Source organism: Sylvia atricapilla, chromosome 13 (assembly GCF_009819655.1).
Source record: "Sylvia atricapilla isolate bSylAtr1 chromosome 13, bSylAtr1.pri, whole genome shotgun sequence".
In the NCBI taxonomy this organism is placed as follows: domain Eukaryota; kingdom Metazoa; phylum Chordata; class Aves; order Passeriformes; family Sylviidae; genus Sylvia; species Sylvia atricapilla.
In genome coordinates, this window is record NC_089152.1 from 6,726,068 (window position 1) to 6,741,447 (window position 15,380).

A 15,380-nucleotide genomic window follows, 5' to 3' on the forward strand; every position below is an offset into this window, starting at 1 on the left:
AGAGCATCATTAAGACACTGTGACTGTTGCAAATTCCTACACCTGAACTAAATTCACATGCTCTGTTGATGGGTTCCTGCCTTGTAAATTTAGATTTGAGGAAATCCCTGCCTTTTATGGAAGAGTTTGGAGGGCTGGAATGCTGTCACAGCCATTTCTGATTCCTCGTCTCGATGGGCACATGACTGCTGGGACTCATTACTTGTGGAGAAAACTGGTGGCTCCAGAAAGTCCCCAAAGTACAACCACATTGTGTGCATCCTAATACTGAAAGCAGAAGCTCTGCTCATTGTTGGAGAGGGCAGAGTCATTGGCTGAGATCTTAAGCCAGGGATTGTAGCTGTAAGACAGCCTCACAGAGGAGTCCTCAGTTCAGCTAGTGGTGTGGTGGAGATGAAGCTTTGGGATCTGAGGGAGAGACCGGAGCAGAGTAAAAGGAAAGTGTGGGGAGACCCTGGCACTGACTAGGTAAGAGTGTACCTGTGTCCCTCACCAGGAGCAGCTCACCTGCTGTGAGTCCCAGCCTGCTCCAGCACCTGAGGATACGCTCAGGTGCAAAGCCCAAGGTTGACCTTTGTGTCAGGGCTGGCCACTGTGTCATCAAGTGTCAGGAAAAGATGCTCCTTGCTTGGCTACTGAGTCTGCCTAATCTGTAGGGGAGCTGTGCTTTTGTGTATTCTGACTGTACTGACTGGGCTATCACATCCAGGAGCTCGTGGTGGTTCTGTAAATTCCTGGGTTTTGGTGTTTTACTGAGCAGGAGGGGAGTCAGTTCCTGTGTTACTTGCAGGCTGTGGTGCAGTATGTTTGGGCAGTAGAAGACTGGGTAACACTGGGGAGAGAGAAGCTGTAGTGCTTGTTTGCAGCACATGGGTTTAGATCTCCTTTGGAAGACTCATCTTGCATTCAGATGCCAAAAACTTGTGTTTTATCTGTTCCAGTAGGCTGCAGGGTTTGAGTCACCTTTGCCAGAGTTTGAGCTGGTTGCCACAAATTTCCTTATACAATCAGGGAACTGGGACCACCCTACAGCACTGGATGAAAAGACCTACAACCCCCTAACTAAGCTCCAGGAGTGGAGCAAATCCCAGCAGCAGGAGGTGGGCCAGTTCTCCGGCACTGCCGAGGGTGGCTGTTGGAGATGGGCAATTAAACCTCAGGTTGCTAAGTGCTGTTCCCAATTCTGCGTTTTCTGCTTTGCAGTTTGGGCTTAAAAATTGCTGCATTTACAGCTTTTCCATCTAGCACAGCAGCTACAAACTCCCAGTCTCTGAAAACTCCACATCCCCTTTTCTTCTCTCTCTTTTTTTTTTTCTTTTCATTTTGAACCGCCCCCATTCCCTTTTGAATCGGTGAATGAGGGAATGTCTAAAGCCAGGGAAGTATGGAAAGATTTCATCCCTGGAGAGGTCAGGGTGGGGTGGAAAGCAGAGGGGGCTGCAAGGGGGCAGTTTGAAAACAGGAAACCATGTGGCAGTGAGCATGCAGGGCCCAGCTGATGTGAATGAGCTATTGAGAGCGGAGAGACTCACTCCAGCCCTGCATTAGAAAGACAAAAAAACTGGGGTTGGGGTTTGGTTTTTTTTTTCCCCAAGAAAAAAATGCTCTGCCTTTCAGGCTAGAATAGAAGAGGGAAGATTGTATTTTCTGGACAACTAGTTGCTGAGATCTTTCCTCTGTGTTGCAAACAAACCAAGAAAAAAAGCAAATGGCTGATTTCCCTTTTTTTAATTTTTTTTTTTTCTCCATGTGCACTTATTAAATCATAAGTTTCCATTCCTGGTTTAGGAGAGCATTACGCTTGAAACTGTCTTTCATTCACCTGGCCTGGGGGAGTAGGAAGAGTCTTCTTACCTCTTGAAAAACACGTAGCTTTGCTCTCAGTCTTGTTTTGGATCGGGCAAACACACCAAGTGCCTGCAGCCAGAGGTGGAAGAGGCTGGCAAAGAAAAGCTGCTGCTTTTCCTTCCCCCTCTTTCTCCTCCTTTTTTTTTTTTTTTCCCTCTCTCTGAATCACGCTCCCACAACTGCAAAGTAAATTTGAAAGCTGGGAGAACACTGGTGCAGGACTAAAAAGGCAAACAGTGACGTCCCAGACAAAATCAGGAGGGAGTGGCTTTATTTCATTATTTTCTTTCCTTTTGCCCAGTGCTGTCATTAGAAATTTAAACTTAACGCAAACCCAAGCCGTCTTGCCCGGTGAACAGTGAACTGACTCAGAAGGAGGAAAGTACTTTTTTTTTGTTGTTTATTTCAGTGCATGAGAGCGTGAGAAAAACCACTTTGGTGACAGTACTTACATTGGATACGGAGATTGGTTTTTTTGTTTTTGTTTTTTTCCTGAATTAGACCGGTCGTGGCTGAGCCTACCTTCTGCCTTTCCACTTGGAGCGTCAGTATTCCTGCTGCACACATCTGGCTTTTGTTCTCTTTTCGGGCAGGATTTTCATTCTGGTGCTTTTTTGGATATCAAAGTCGTCTGGAGAACATTTTTTTTATTATTATTACTGTAACAGGAGGGCTGATACCATTCTTAGCAGTCGCAAAAAAGAAAAAAAATTAATCCTATATGTACAAAGCTGTCTTAAAATATCTTTTGTTTGCTATAAGTTCCTGCATTGCCTGTATAAGCAAATCTGTTCCGAGAAGACTTTATCAGCCAGGCGCAGCGCTGGGATTTTCGTTTTCCTGTTCAGAAGCTCGGACAGGCTGTTGTGCTGAGACATAGGGACTGCTCTGGGCACGGATGTGAGAGCTCTGGGGCTGTGGGTAGCCCAGGGTTCATGGTGGGCTCTGCTCCTCTGCTCCCGCCTCTTTGGACAAAATGTACGAACGCCACAAGAGGCGATACAGCCTGTGCGACATTTCCAAGGTGGACAGGACTGTAGATGTTGTGTTGTTAAAGGTATGATGTTTGTATATATTTATTTATGGGTTCCCTTCCTTATCTCCAGGGGATCAATCTGTTCCTTGCTGGTGTCCCTCAGGGGGATGCAGAGGGGAGGGACAAGTGGAAGAGCTCTTGCTCATCAGCCTGGAGATGATTTTGAGTGTTATCAAACCATATCATGTCAAATATTATCATCTCTGCAACTAGATAATCTCTTGTGGCATGCACTCTTTGGGAGAGCTCCCTGGCTGTCTTCCCTGCCCTCTGCCCTTCAACAGTCCCTGGTTTGAAATCCCAGATGGGTTTTTTGTGAGAGGGGAAAAGATTTTTCATTTCCAGTGCTTGCTTTTGAGCTTGAAAGGCACATGTTCCCCAAAAGATGCATTCTGCCAAAAAAAAGGCACGGTGGATCCTCCTTTGCCTGTTTTTTGTTTGTGTTAGAAGGGTTGCTGTCAGTCTTGTTGTTTGGGTGTGATTTTGTCTGAGGATGGGTTGGAGCAAGAATCAGGAGTGGCTCTTGGCTAATTGTCCCTGTGTGTTCCTCTTCTAATCTAAAATTAGCAAGTGCTCCACCAAATGGCACAATGGCAGTCTGGGAATGTCCTGTCTCTGTAACAGCTTTGTGGAGCTTCAGCAGTTTCCTGGCAGAGTGGATGGAAATAGGAGAGAAGCCAGAGGGACTGCAAAACACAGCCCAATTCAGAGATCTTAACTGCTGGAAGAGCATTTCCTTTCCCTCTCCCTTTTTCTCTTTTCTCTTCTTAGCTGAAGCAGTGGCATTCTACATGATCTTCAATATGGCTTTCTTTTTTATGATTTTTGGTTCATGCTCTTATTTCCAAGTCAAGACAAGAATATATAACAAATTTATTTTCACTTAATTCTTGTTCTACTTTATTTGTACTAAAATAGACCTAGCTCTTGTTAACTTGCTTTGGTATGAATGAAAGTGTTTTCTGTTAATTCAATGTACCTGTTGGTTTTTGGTGGCACAGATGCCTGTAAGTTGTTTTCTCTATCAGCTCAATTGTTTTGAGTATTTTAGAACTCTGATGTTACTGATGCTGGTTGAGGATTGGATCCCATGATACTCAGTCTATAGACACAGAATGAGTCATTAAAAATGTTGTATTGTGCACACACTACTTCTGTTAAATGACTGCTTAATAGCTCTTGGGAGGAGACCTGGTACCTCTGACAATCCTGGCTGCCAATAAAAAGCACAGTCTTATTCTTTTTGGACAGTGTCTGAATGCTGGGTTGAAATACAATTCACTAGAATTACCCACCTTCAGCATTTCTGATGTCATCAGTTCCTTAAGTTAATTTTTGTTCAGCAAAATTTAGGTTTTATAACAAAATGTGGCTCTTGTTAGTTCCAACTAGTATTTTCCTAATTGAGTTTCAGAACTGTGGGTTATACTGTCTGTTCCTGCAAATGACTCAGTGTCCATATATGTGTGCGTATGTGCACGCATTGCTGCTCCCAACATGGGCTGTACAGTCTGCAGATGTTTAAAATAGGAGGGTGCTGGTGACAGCTACAGCTACAATCAACCCTAGCCCGATTTTCAGTCATGTGTTCTCTGGGTTCTATAACATAACTGGTAGATGAAATTAAATTTTGATGATCTAAGGATCCAAGCCAGCGCTTGAGTGCGTCAGTGGCAGATCATCTCTTGACGTTAATGGGACTTGGATCAGGCCCTTAATGAGGGAGCTGGGGGTGGGGTTTCTGTTGGGTTTGGTTTTCATTAAAATAGTGAAATAAAACTGTACCTTATCTAGGCCATTCTATTTTGGGGAGTTAAGAGGACAGGATTTCTTAAATCTTGAAAAGCAAGTACATGTCCTTAGAAAAAAGCAAACCCAAATCAGATCCGTCAAGACTGTTTAAGCTGATGAAATTTTAACAAGATACCTGCAGAGCACCAAACAACTTTCAATTTGGCTGCAGGCTGACTCAGACAAGCTGTCATTTCTTGAGTAGTAGCTGAGTATGTTCTTTGCTTCATTTTAAGATAGGGAACTCAGTAATCATAGAATTGTTTAGGTTTAAAGGATCCTTAAGGTCATTGAGGCCAGCCATTAACACACCTCTAAACCATGTCCCTCAGTGCCACGTCTACACATCTTTTAAATACCTCCAGGGATGGTGACTCAGTCATGACATAGGAAAGAAAATCAGCTGCTGAAAAAGGACAATGGGAACATGTGGTGAAGAAAGAAGATCTTAGGCCTTTTTGGTACTAAATGTCTATAGATGAGATTATATATGCGTTGATTGCATCCATTCTTAGTTACAGTTGCAGAAGAATTTTTGGTTCCTATTCATTATTTTGCAGTGCATGTGTCGTCTGAAGGGCCACTGTCTTGAGGCTCAAATTTTCCATGTTTAGATTGAGCCTGAAACAGTGGTTTGTGAAGTTATGAAAAAAATGAACCTCAGCAATTTTGAGGGTTGATGCACACAATTATTTTTGGCTTTAGCATAGTTTCTTCCTGCTCTCCACATACGTAAAAGCTAGAGGCAGGAGGTTACCAGCAGTTTCCCACTCCCTGTTGGAGGTAGGACTTCATCCTAGGAAGAAATTCCTTACTGTGATGTGAGTAAGGAGATGTGAGGCCCTGGCACAGCTTGTCCACAGAAGCTGTGGGATGCCCCATCCCAGGAGGGGCTCAAGACCAGGTTCGATGGTAGTTTGAGCAACCAGAGAAGTTGGCCCTGTCTATGGGAGAGATGTTGGATTTGGATCATCTTCAAGGTGCCTTCCAACCCAAACCATTCTGATTCCATTATTCTGTGTCGTTTATTGGCTGCTGCAGCAATGCAAACCTTATGAACTTGGATCCTGAACTTAGTGAAGGCAGGGAAGCCTGGATGATGCAGAAGTGACAAAAACTTACTGTCATTGTTCTTGCTGGGTTTGCCTTGTAGCAGATGAGGGAGAAGTTGTGGGGTGTGTGGGATGTCTGCTTGTCTGAACATTTTGCTGAGCTCTGAGCAGCTACGTGCAGGGTAAAGCAATCTGTGCTGTGTTATTGCAAGCCCAAAATGGGAAGTCTCAGTGTGCCCATGTCTGCCTTGGCAGCCCTGTCTGATTTTTATGTTGCGGCTGCTACCACAAATAAAAACTGTCTAGGGACAGGATACGGAAAGGGCACTGCCTGGCACCTTGTAGATAGATACGTGTGCAGTCAGACAGGCGTTCCAGTGGGGATGAACAGGCAGTGCAGTTACAAAGTAAGAACTGGGCTTGCTTTGGGAATGGGTGACTGAGCAATTGCAGCTGGGAATGTTTTCCTTTCAGTTTTTGTCTGTATCTGCATTTCACCTCTGTATGTGAATGCTGAAGCTGTTAAGGGTAGGCATCAGGAGTGAGTTTTTTCACAGCTGAGGCAGTGAGGTTTGATTCTTCTGCTTTTCAGATGAACCAATCCCATTCAGCTTCCAGCTGAAGATCAGAACATTATCCATGAAATTAAAAACAGCATTAATATTTAATCAAGATATTTTGAAATTAAAAGGTCAGCATTATTAATTAGTTGTTCTGCTTCCTGGCTGCTCTGGTAGCTTTACTCCAGCACCAGGGAAGATCCTGTGGAATGATCCCTGACTACCTAAGGCAAAGTGCCATTTACAGCATCCTAAGCTAAAAGCAGTATGTGGAGAAGTCCCTGAATTAACTGAAACTAGGCTTCCTTACATTTTATGTTGAATTTTTTTCTTCTTTATTGATACATAAGCAAATCCATTCCTTCTTTGGAGTTGTTCTGGGGGAAGGATGTCCTCAGCTGATGGGTATGTGGTGTTCATTAAACTTTGTGGGCCTAAAATGACTGAACTTTAATCCAGCATCTGTCCATGCTGTTCTTGCCATTGACGGACAGAAGGAGAGAAGTGGCTTTAGAATGATGTAGAGAGTTTTTGAATTTTTCTGTTTGTGTCTCATGTAGAATTACAACTGGGAGGGCAGCTTAAATGAAATGATTGTGTTTTCACATTAGGCACATACATGTTTGTGGGAATTCTGCTCCCATGCTACTTAAGAGATGGGTTTTTTGCAAAGCCAGTGTTATTTTTGAAGCTTAATTAAAGTCTGTTGACTTTTAGTTTTGCTGGTGGAGGACATCCCAGTGCCAAGGGCTGGAAAATGTACTTGGGGCACACGTTCCTTTTCCCAGCTGGGACATTGCTGGGGGATAAATGCACTCTAGGAATTTAGTGTTGCTCTTGCACCATAAAGAGCTAATTTATTCAGTCATGTAACATGTCCTGTGCTTGTAGGAGCCTTTTTTGGTGAAATCCTCTAATACAGTTTTCTATAGCAATGCTGGCTTGTTGCTATGAGAGAGGTCAGTTTGGACCTCCATGAAAAAATGTCCTGAGATGGTCACCAGCTCTGTAAAGGTAAAAGACTCAGTGTAGCATATTCATAGTGCTAGAAGAAAAATCTCCAAAGAAATTATTGCAGAAATGCAAGTGTTGTCTCTTTTGGCATACATTTAAGAATGTCTTTGTGTTCTGCATCCACCTGTTAATGTCTTCCCCCAAAGCTAAGAAAATACACAGGGAGATTACCAAAATAATTTAAATAAAAAATAAATGTGGAATTTGCAAGCAAATTGATATGTCTGATCTTAATACTGTCTGGCAAGATGATTGCCAAAGCAGTGATTGTTTGCTCTTGATGTGAGTTTTGTGTGTATGGAGATGTTGAAGGAAAACAGTGGAAATTCCTTCCCCAGATGCCCCATGCTTCATGCTCCTTTTCAAAGTGTTTTGGAGGATCTTGAAAGGTGGTTTTTGTGAAGGGGTAAATCAACTGTTGCTTTACTTTACTTTCTAGTGCAGGAATTGCAGGCAACTGGATAATTTCACTGTAGATGGAATAGTGAAGTCAAAAGTTGGTTGGCATAAACGTTGAATTCCAGTTATGTGTACAAATTTATTTAATCCTATAGGAAATTTTCAGGACCAGGAAGTTCCTAGAAAATAATTACAGTATGCAAAGAATTTTACAAAAATATCATTGTATCATTTCTGCTTAGGAAAGAAATTAATTATAATTTAATTTGGAGTGTTGCTTTTTTTTCTACTACTTTTATTCTACAATGGATATTTAAATTTGATATTGCTCAGTGTGATGCACAAGTACTTAATGATACACTAAGTAAGCTACAATTACTCTCCTGAATATTTTCCTATGTGCAGTAGTATCTGGTTTTAGCTGCAAGGTAAGTCATAGTCTGGAAGCTGGGAAAAATAAAAGGAGAAAAATGGAAACTTGCACATTTAGGACAAAGTTAAAATAATATGGAGGGAAGGTGAATCTCCAGGGATATGCTAGGAAATGAAAGTTAAAGTCATCTGGTTCCTCGTGCTCTTGAGATGTTGATTTATATCACGACCAGTGAGGTTGACAAGTGCAGACTTTTGCAATAGCAAAAGATTTCCTGAAAGGTCAGTGTGTTCTCTTTATTGTGAAATGGAAGGCATGAAGAGTTGAAATAAAACCAGAGGGAGAAAAAAAGGACTTTTCCATGCTGGAAATGTAGGAGAGCTACACAGGAGCCGGGTAGTCCCTGGCCCCCAAGGTGCCTGTTCTTAGTGAGCCTCCACCACACGGCTCTGCCCTAGATACTGTTGGAGTGTCTTTGAGAAGGAGGTCCTGATCCTGGTTTTATGGGCAGGCACCACACTCGAGTGGATTAGGTAATTCCTTGTCCAAGACCAAGGGGAGAGGAAGGAAGGGCCTGGGAGTGGAGTCTGGGGTCAGTCATGTTCCTGTGGGACAGAGGACACCGCAGCCCGGGGCGTCTCACAGCTTGTCCAGCGCCGTCCTTTTCTTATGCATTAAGTCACATCGAATTTCAAGTTCAGAGTCTGCAGGAAGATGTCTCCAAGAGTCAGGAAATACCTGTGTGTGCCCAGAAAGAGCAATGGAACCATCTGCTGCTCCCAGCTCTCCAGCTGGTGTCCTAAAGGCCTCTTTGGACATTTAGCCTGCCGGTGTTTCACAGGCAAACAGAAAATCCTGCAGGATTCAGTCTTCGATGCCTGGCGATGTGCTTCCATGATTCATTCTGTGTCTGAGCTGCAGATAAACACTTTCAGGCTTTTGTATGGAAAAATAGCTGGTTCTCTCCTGGCATTTCTTCAAAAGCTGTGTACTGAAACTCTGTTCCCAGAGGCTGTTTCGTATTCCCTCTGCCACTGGAACAGCACCGCATCCTCAGCTCTTGCCGCAGAGACTTGGGAAGCCTGGAATCAATGAGCTATAATCAGTGTGGGCAAGCAAGAAAGTGTGGGGCTTTTATCATCTTCTGTGGCCACCAGCCTGTGGTCCTGTCGTTGGGCTTCTCTCAGCAAAACAAGAGACTGAGGCGAAAAGGAAGGAATTTTCTCACATGCAATGCACACGTGTCTGCAAAATCCCAACCTCATTTCAAATTTCTCCGTACTGGTGCATTCCCCAGCTCCTGATGCACTGTCAGGTGCTTTGATAATGACAATTTCCTCTCCAGCTCTCACTGTCCGTACTTGTAGTCACTAGTGCTGAGTGAATACAAACAGAATTGAGGTGTTGAGGAGGGGTCCCAGTACTCAGTGCTGGGCTGTGGATAGTGGGGTTTGTGTTTTGAATTCTGTGGACCACCCAGTTCCCCGAGAGCACGCAGCAAACCTCCCTCAAAGCCTGTCTGGGCTCGTTTTGGCTTAGGGAGTACTTGTATATAGTAGTGGTTTCCTTTGTTTTTGTTTTGATGGTGATTATTATTTTTCCTGGATTAGAGCTACTGAGATAAATATTTAGTTTCTAATGCTTATTTGTACATAATCAAGTATATCTGAAGCAGCACCTTAAACCTCAGTGTTACTCTCTCATTACTTTTTTTAATAGAGAAAAGCAGACACTTTCAATACTTGGCAAAGCCACAGGGCTGAGGAGAGAGCTGGCTGGGATATGGGAAAAATGCTCAAATCTTTTTTGAAAAAATGCCAATGTCTATAATGCATTTTCAGTGAATGACTCAATTGGTTCTATTAAAGGAAAATATATAATGTTAATTCAGCCTAATATGGCTTATTCAACAGACAGCTTGAATCTCTTCCTATTTTGCTTTCTTACAACTAATTATTGAATGGTATGTTTAATTATTGATTTCCAGTAGTGGATATCAGAATAAATCAGGAGTAGTTCCTTTGAATTTGATGGTGATTTGTTTAAAATTAAGAAGGGTGAGACTCTTCCTGAGGAGGAAGGAGGGAGGGTGCAAGTCAGTCCAAAGGAGATAGAATTTGATTTTGTATCTGAAATGGGTCATTCCTTCATTTGTGTGGACTTGAGTACGTTTGCATTTATTCTTCTGTCTGTGTTCAGCCTCAACCTTTAGATTTGCCTTTAATAAGATAGGAAAGTGTGGTGCCAATTTATTTTGCTTTGTCTGGAGAGAGAAGAATAATAGCATGATATTTATTGACTTTACAGTCATAAAGTGGTATTTATTGACTTTGCGTCTCTTTTAAGACTAAAAAAAAAATAAATTTTGTGGTTTAGATGCTAGGTTAGATACCACACAGTGTTGCTGAGAATAGGGAGTGTCTTCTGTTGAAAGAATTTGAATTTGACCTACTATCTATGCAATATCCTTATGTCATTTTGGAAAGCAAAAATAATGTATTTTTTAAGTTTTACTTACAAACCCTTTCTCAGACCGAAGACTGCTTCTCTTTTCCTCACTGCCTCTCATGTAATATAGATGTATTGTATGTCAAAGGGAGAAAATGGATACAGAGGTGTGTGTGGAGCAGAGGTGCAGGGAACACTAGGATCTTAGACATGTGTACATAGAGGGATGTGATGGGGTCTTGGGTGAATATCTGTATAATGCAGTCAGGGTGTAAGTGCTACAAAGTGCACGTCAAAAAGAGCCTGCAAAATTCCGTGGAGTCAGGAGGACATCCGGGTAGGACCTGCACTGAGTTCACCCCAAGACCTGACTCTGGTGGAGTTCCACATCTCCTTCATCTCTCCTGAGAGACTCCTGCTCATTTTTCTCTTCTCAGAACTGCTCTGTTCCTTCCCTGTCTCTGTCAGCAAGAGCTGCTGGCTGGGGAAGGTCATGGCATCCTCTCCACTGGAGGATTTTAAGGGCACATTGGGTTAGAACCTCTCAAATGATAATTAATCCTAACTTGGCGCAGCAGGCAGGGACTAGCTGACCTGTCCAAGGCCCTCCCAACCCCATTTTGTCATCGCACAAGTATGGAGGAGGACAAAATCTGAGGAAGAAAAATGTACTGCAGCAAGTAGCTGCCAGGTCTGGGGGAGTGCAGGGTTGCCTGTGTGGTGTGGAGAGGAGGAGGTGAGCAGAGGTGCTGGCAGGAGCCCCTCGGGTGACGGGCAGGGGACACAGCCAGAGCAGGGAGGAGCCAGCCAAGGACTGCAGTAACACATTCCATGATCTCAGTGACAGAGGAAACAAGGACGTGGGTCATTAGTCAAAGCAGCATGTCAGGTCAAGGGTAGGAGAGGCTTGGTTTTAATTTATGAAAAAAAAAGAAAAGGCAAAACCAATTATTTCATAACATAGGAGAAAGGAGAACGTTGAGGGGTTGGGAGTACAGCAAGGGACTGCAAAAATCAAGCAGGATCATGGAGATGATTTGAACATAGGTCGAGGCAAAAAGTAAATAGTAAAAATTCACTAGTTGAAAGGGAGGAAAGGAAATTATTTCAGGAGATGAAAGGAAAGCCATAGAAAGGGTAGGAGAAATACTTGACGTATAAAATCAGGCTCAGTCATCCATTTCCTTAGCTTTCTTTTAGCCACAACATAACATGTGAGATCCTGTGTGTTGGGGCAGGTCAGGAGAGGATATAACTTCTGGTTTTGTGGTGTGGGACAGGTGAGATTTGCATGCATTTGACAGTAGTTAAAGACTTCTGGCTCCAATAAATGGCAGAGAGAGTAAAGGGGCTTCCAGAGTCCACCAGCTGCAGACAAAAATGATGGGAAATGAATGTTGGATGAGCCAAGGGTTTGGATAATCCAGCAGACTTCTGAGTCAAAATGTTGGACAACACAACCCGAGTGAGGAAGATGAAAGCCCAGGCAGAGAGAGGAGGAGGCTGAGAACAGATCAGTCATCCTTGCTGAAAGACTGGGAGTCATGGAAAGGGTGAAGGACAGGGTGACGTGATAAGAGTTGATGTTGAAATAAACCATGTGATGTGATTTAGTGTTAAAATGGGCGTTTCGATCATCATCATTTCAGTTAATGCAAGCCCAAAGTGTTTCTGGTTCTCACCATGACCTGGGCATTTCCCAAGCCCTCGATTTCACAGCACCAGAGCATTTTGCTATCTCTGAGCTAATTATCTGTACAGCAGTATGGGTGGTAAGGAATTTCTGTTCTTTAGGTAGTGAACTGAGGCATAAAGCAGAGGAGTTTTCCTGCAGTCTTGCTAGAAGTGAGGTGGGACTTGAAGCCAAGGTTATCCAGTCCTCTACTAGTAGCTTAAACACTGACTCATCCTCCCTCTGAACTCCTTCCTTGAGCGGGAGCCACCATCAAATCAAACTTTCCATGGAGAAATAAAGGGTTTTGGCTTATTCTAATGGTTTGTTTAGTGATTTAAAAAAAAAAAATCGTATGTTACTTTTGACATTTTTATTATTGGGAAAAAATTGTAACTGTTTTTTTGTAATTGTAGCTGTAACTCTGTGTGCAGGTTGATGCAGAGGGATATTGGAGGAGAGACTGACAGGGGTGCTGGTGAGAGTGGCCTTTCTGTGACGTGCTGTGGTGTGTTTTCCAGATAAACCGTGAGAGCTGGTGTCCTCTGGAGCCATGTCCCAACCCCTCCCTGCTGGAGCGCAAGCGCACGCGGGACTCGGCAGGTGAGCTTTGTGCTGAGGGCAGCTCCAGACCAGCACCCCTCCTCCTCCTCCTCCTCCTCCTCACCTTTTCTTTTCCTTCTCTCCCTGTTTCTGACATCCTGGCCTGCATGCAGAAAACATATAAATTAAAGAAACTGTGTAATGACCGTGCTGTGAGTCACTGTTAGCACATGGCTGCAGCACTTGACTAGCAGGGAGCTGTGTGGTGTGTCACCATCTCGAATAACTCTGCATTTCAAGTGCTTCAGTATTTTGATTTTTCCACCCCACACCCTCCTTTTTTTTTTCCTAAATAAACTTGGAAAATGTTGCATGGAGCGCACAGACATGGTTTCTAGCTAAAAGGATAATAGGATAAAAGAAGAAAAGCCAGAAATTTGAACTGCTTAAGCTGTATTTAGACCCCAATCACTGGCTTGAGATTTTTATTCCCCTCCCTGAAAGTTGCCATGATTCCAGGCTCAGGAAGAAGGAAGGCTGTTCAGAGCCATCGTTCCCACACCCTGCCCACTGGCTGTGCCAAGCTCCCATCCCAGCCCTGCGTGCTGGCTGGTGCTTTTTGGCTCTTCCACTGGGACAGAAAATCTAGTCTGGGCAAGCTTCAGAGAAGGGTTGGTGTCCAAGATAAGAAAAAAAGCATTTCCTTTCACTGGATTATGCGTGTTTGAAACAAATAAAGTAATTTATCAGGGCCCTGAATAGGGACTTTGCTCTGGCTGCTCATGGGGAAGAGGCTTCTTGCCCTGCTGTCCTCACGAGCAGTAGTCTCACCCAAATCTCCTTCAATTTGCCTGAGAGACTTGAAAGAAAATGACTGTCAGTGTGATATTCAAACTTAGTCTTTCGGACTGTAGGCTAAGAAGGGATGGTGTGGATTAGTGACCTGAAGGGTTTATCCTAAATAAAAGCTCTAACTCACATCAAAGTTAAGTAAATGCTTTTTTATTAAAAAAATAATAATAATAAAAAAAATGTTCACTTTAGACAAGTTGTGAACAGTGAAAAGCTGATTTAAGCGTGTTTTTACAGGAGAACCTATGTTATTGCCTAACTATGTTATTGTGTCTCTTCTTTACTAATTGTATCTGTGAATCCTGTGCCTCTTGATACAATATTTTTATGCTTCAGGCAAGAGTTAATGCAAACAATTTGTGTGCAAAATAAGATGCACTCACTTGACTAGACAGATCTATAATCACATATTTCTATGGATCACTATCAGTTACACACCTATTATTTAATGCAGTATTATGCTATAGAAATATATTAATTATGTAATTAGGTAGTTTTATATACAAATTTATATTAATAATTATGGTAATACATGTCATAACACAATAAAGAGGTTTTTAAGTAAATGTGCTCTCCAAATGGACTGAAGTAGCAGAAGGATCTCAGGTTAGGCAGCTTCTGACCTTTCTAGAAATAATATTGTTACTGCACAGGCATCCCCCTGCTGCTCTGCAGTGCTGGGCAGTGTAGACAGGGCAAGAAGAATCTGGCAACACTTAACAGCAATAAAACTGTGAGCTGACAATGTGGCTAACTTTAAAATGCTGTACTTGATAAGGAATTAGGCCTTTTTCGTCTGCTGAAATGACTTGGAAGGACAGAGACCTCAGATCTTAGAAGGTAACTTCAGAAATTGGAGCTTCTCATTTTCCATCAATGCTTTTGAAATTAAGTGTGCAGAGGAGTGTAGCAGATGCATAGTTATCAGCATGGAATTCATGGGCTCAGCCCTGGCTTGGAGGACACAAGAGTTTGGAAAATGTACAGAAGAGATTGCTTGGAAATGTTCTTCCTAGAGCTTTTTTCTCTGTTTTTTTTTTTTTTTTTTTTTTTTTTGCCTTTATATTCTGCACAGAAGTGTTGCCAGGGGTGTGAGACACAGAACCTGGCTTTGTGCAGTGTCTGTGCAGTTCAAAACAAACCCAGAGAACTGAGAAAAGGGGAGGGAGAAGACGGAGAAAATATGTACCCCTCCAACCAAAAATAAAGGAGAGTGTAGGGAAGAGAGGGCTTGGGAATGAGATTTTCAGCAGAGATGATCTGAGGAGTGTGGAGGGGTCCCCATCACCCTGCTCCTCATCCTTCTTCCCCTCTGCTTCATCTCCTCTGCTCCTGGGGGGTTGCTGCAGAGGAGGCTTCACTGCCTCTCGTGCTTTATTCTCAGGGTGAGGTATCCATCCCTCAGCACATCTGAGCTGTCCCCACTGATTTTCCAGTGGGACGTGGCTGGAGCCCCTTTGTTTTTCAGCCTGGGCTGTGGACATGCTGTGCTGGCTGCCAGCTGGATGAACAGCACCTGGCCTGTGTCCTCACAGCCGCTCCGTCTCTTCTTTCCCTTCCTTCCCCCCCTTCTTCTCTCCCCTCCCTTCTCCCCCTCGGTGATGGAAAAGCAGTTCACATTTTCCAGGTTTACTGAAAGGGGAACAGGAGCAGCTGCAGCATCCAATAAGTGCTTTTCCAATTCTGCACAGTGTGGAAATTCCTCTATGGGGTAATGGGGTTTCCGACTGGCTTTGACTCCCCCTGCCCTAAATGGGGACAGCCCCACCACTGTCACAGTAATGCCATTTTC

General features: G+C 43.3%; 1 protein-coding gene across 1 annotated transcript in view; it reads left to right on the forward strand.

Moving 5' to 3' along the window:
* The first annotated feature begins 2,698 nt into the window (after positions 1 to 2,698).
* The window catches only part of AKAP13 (A-kinase anchoring protein 13), a 70,198-nt gene continuing 57,516 nt past the window's right edge, over positions 2,699 to 15,380 (forward strand). The window contains exons 1-2 of the mRNA XM_066328288.1: positions 2,699 to 2,905; positions 12,715 to 12,796. Of these exons, the coding sequence (XP_066184385.1) occupies positions 2,825 to 2,905; positions 12,715 to 12,796 (163 nt within the window). The 5' untranslated portion in view covers positions 2,699 to 2,824. The remainder of the gene's footprint in view (positions 2,906 to 12,714; positions 12,797 to 15,380) is intronic.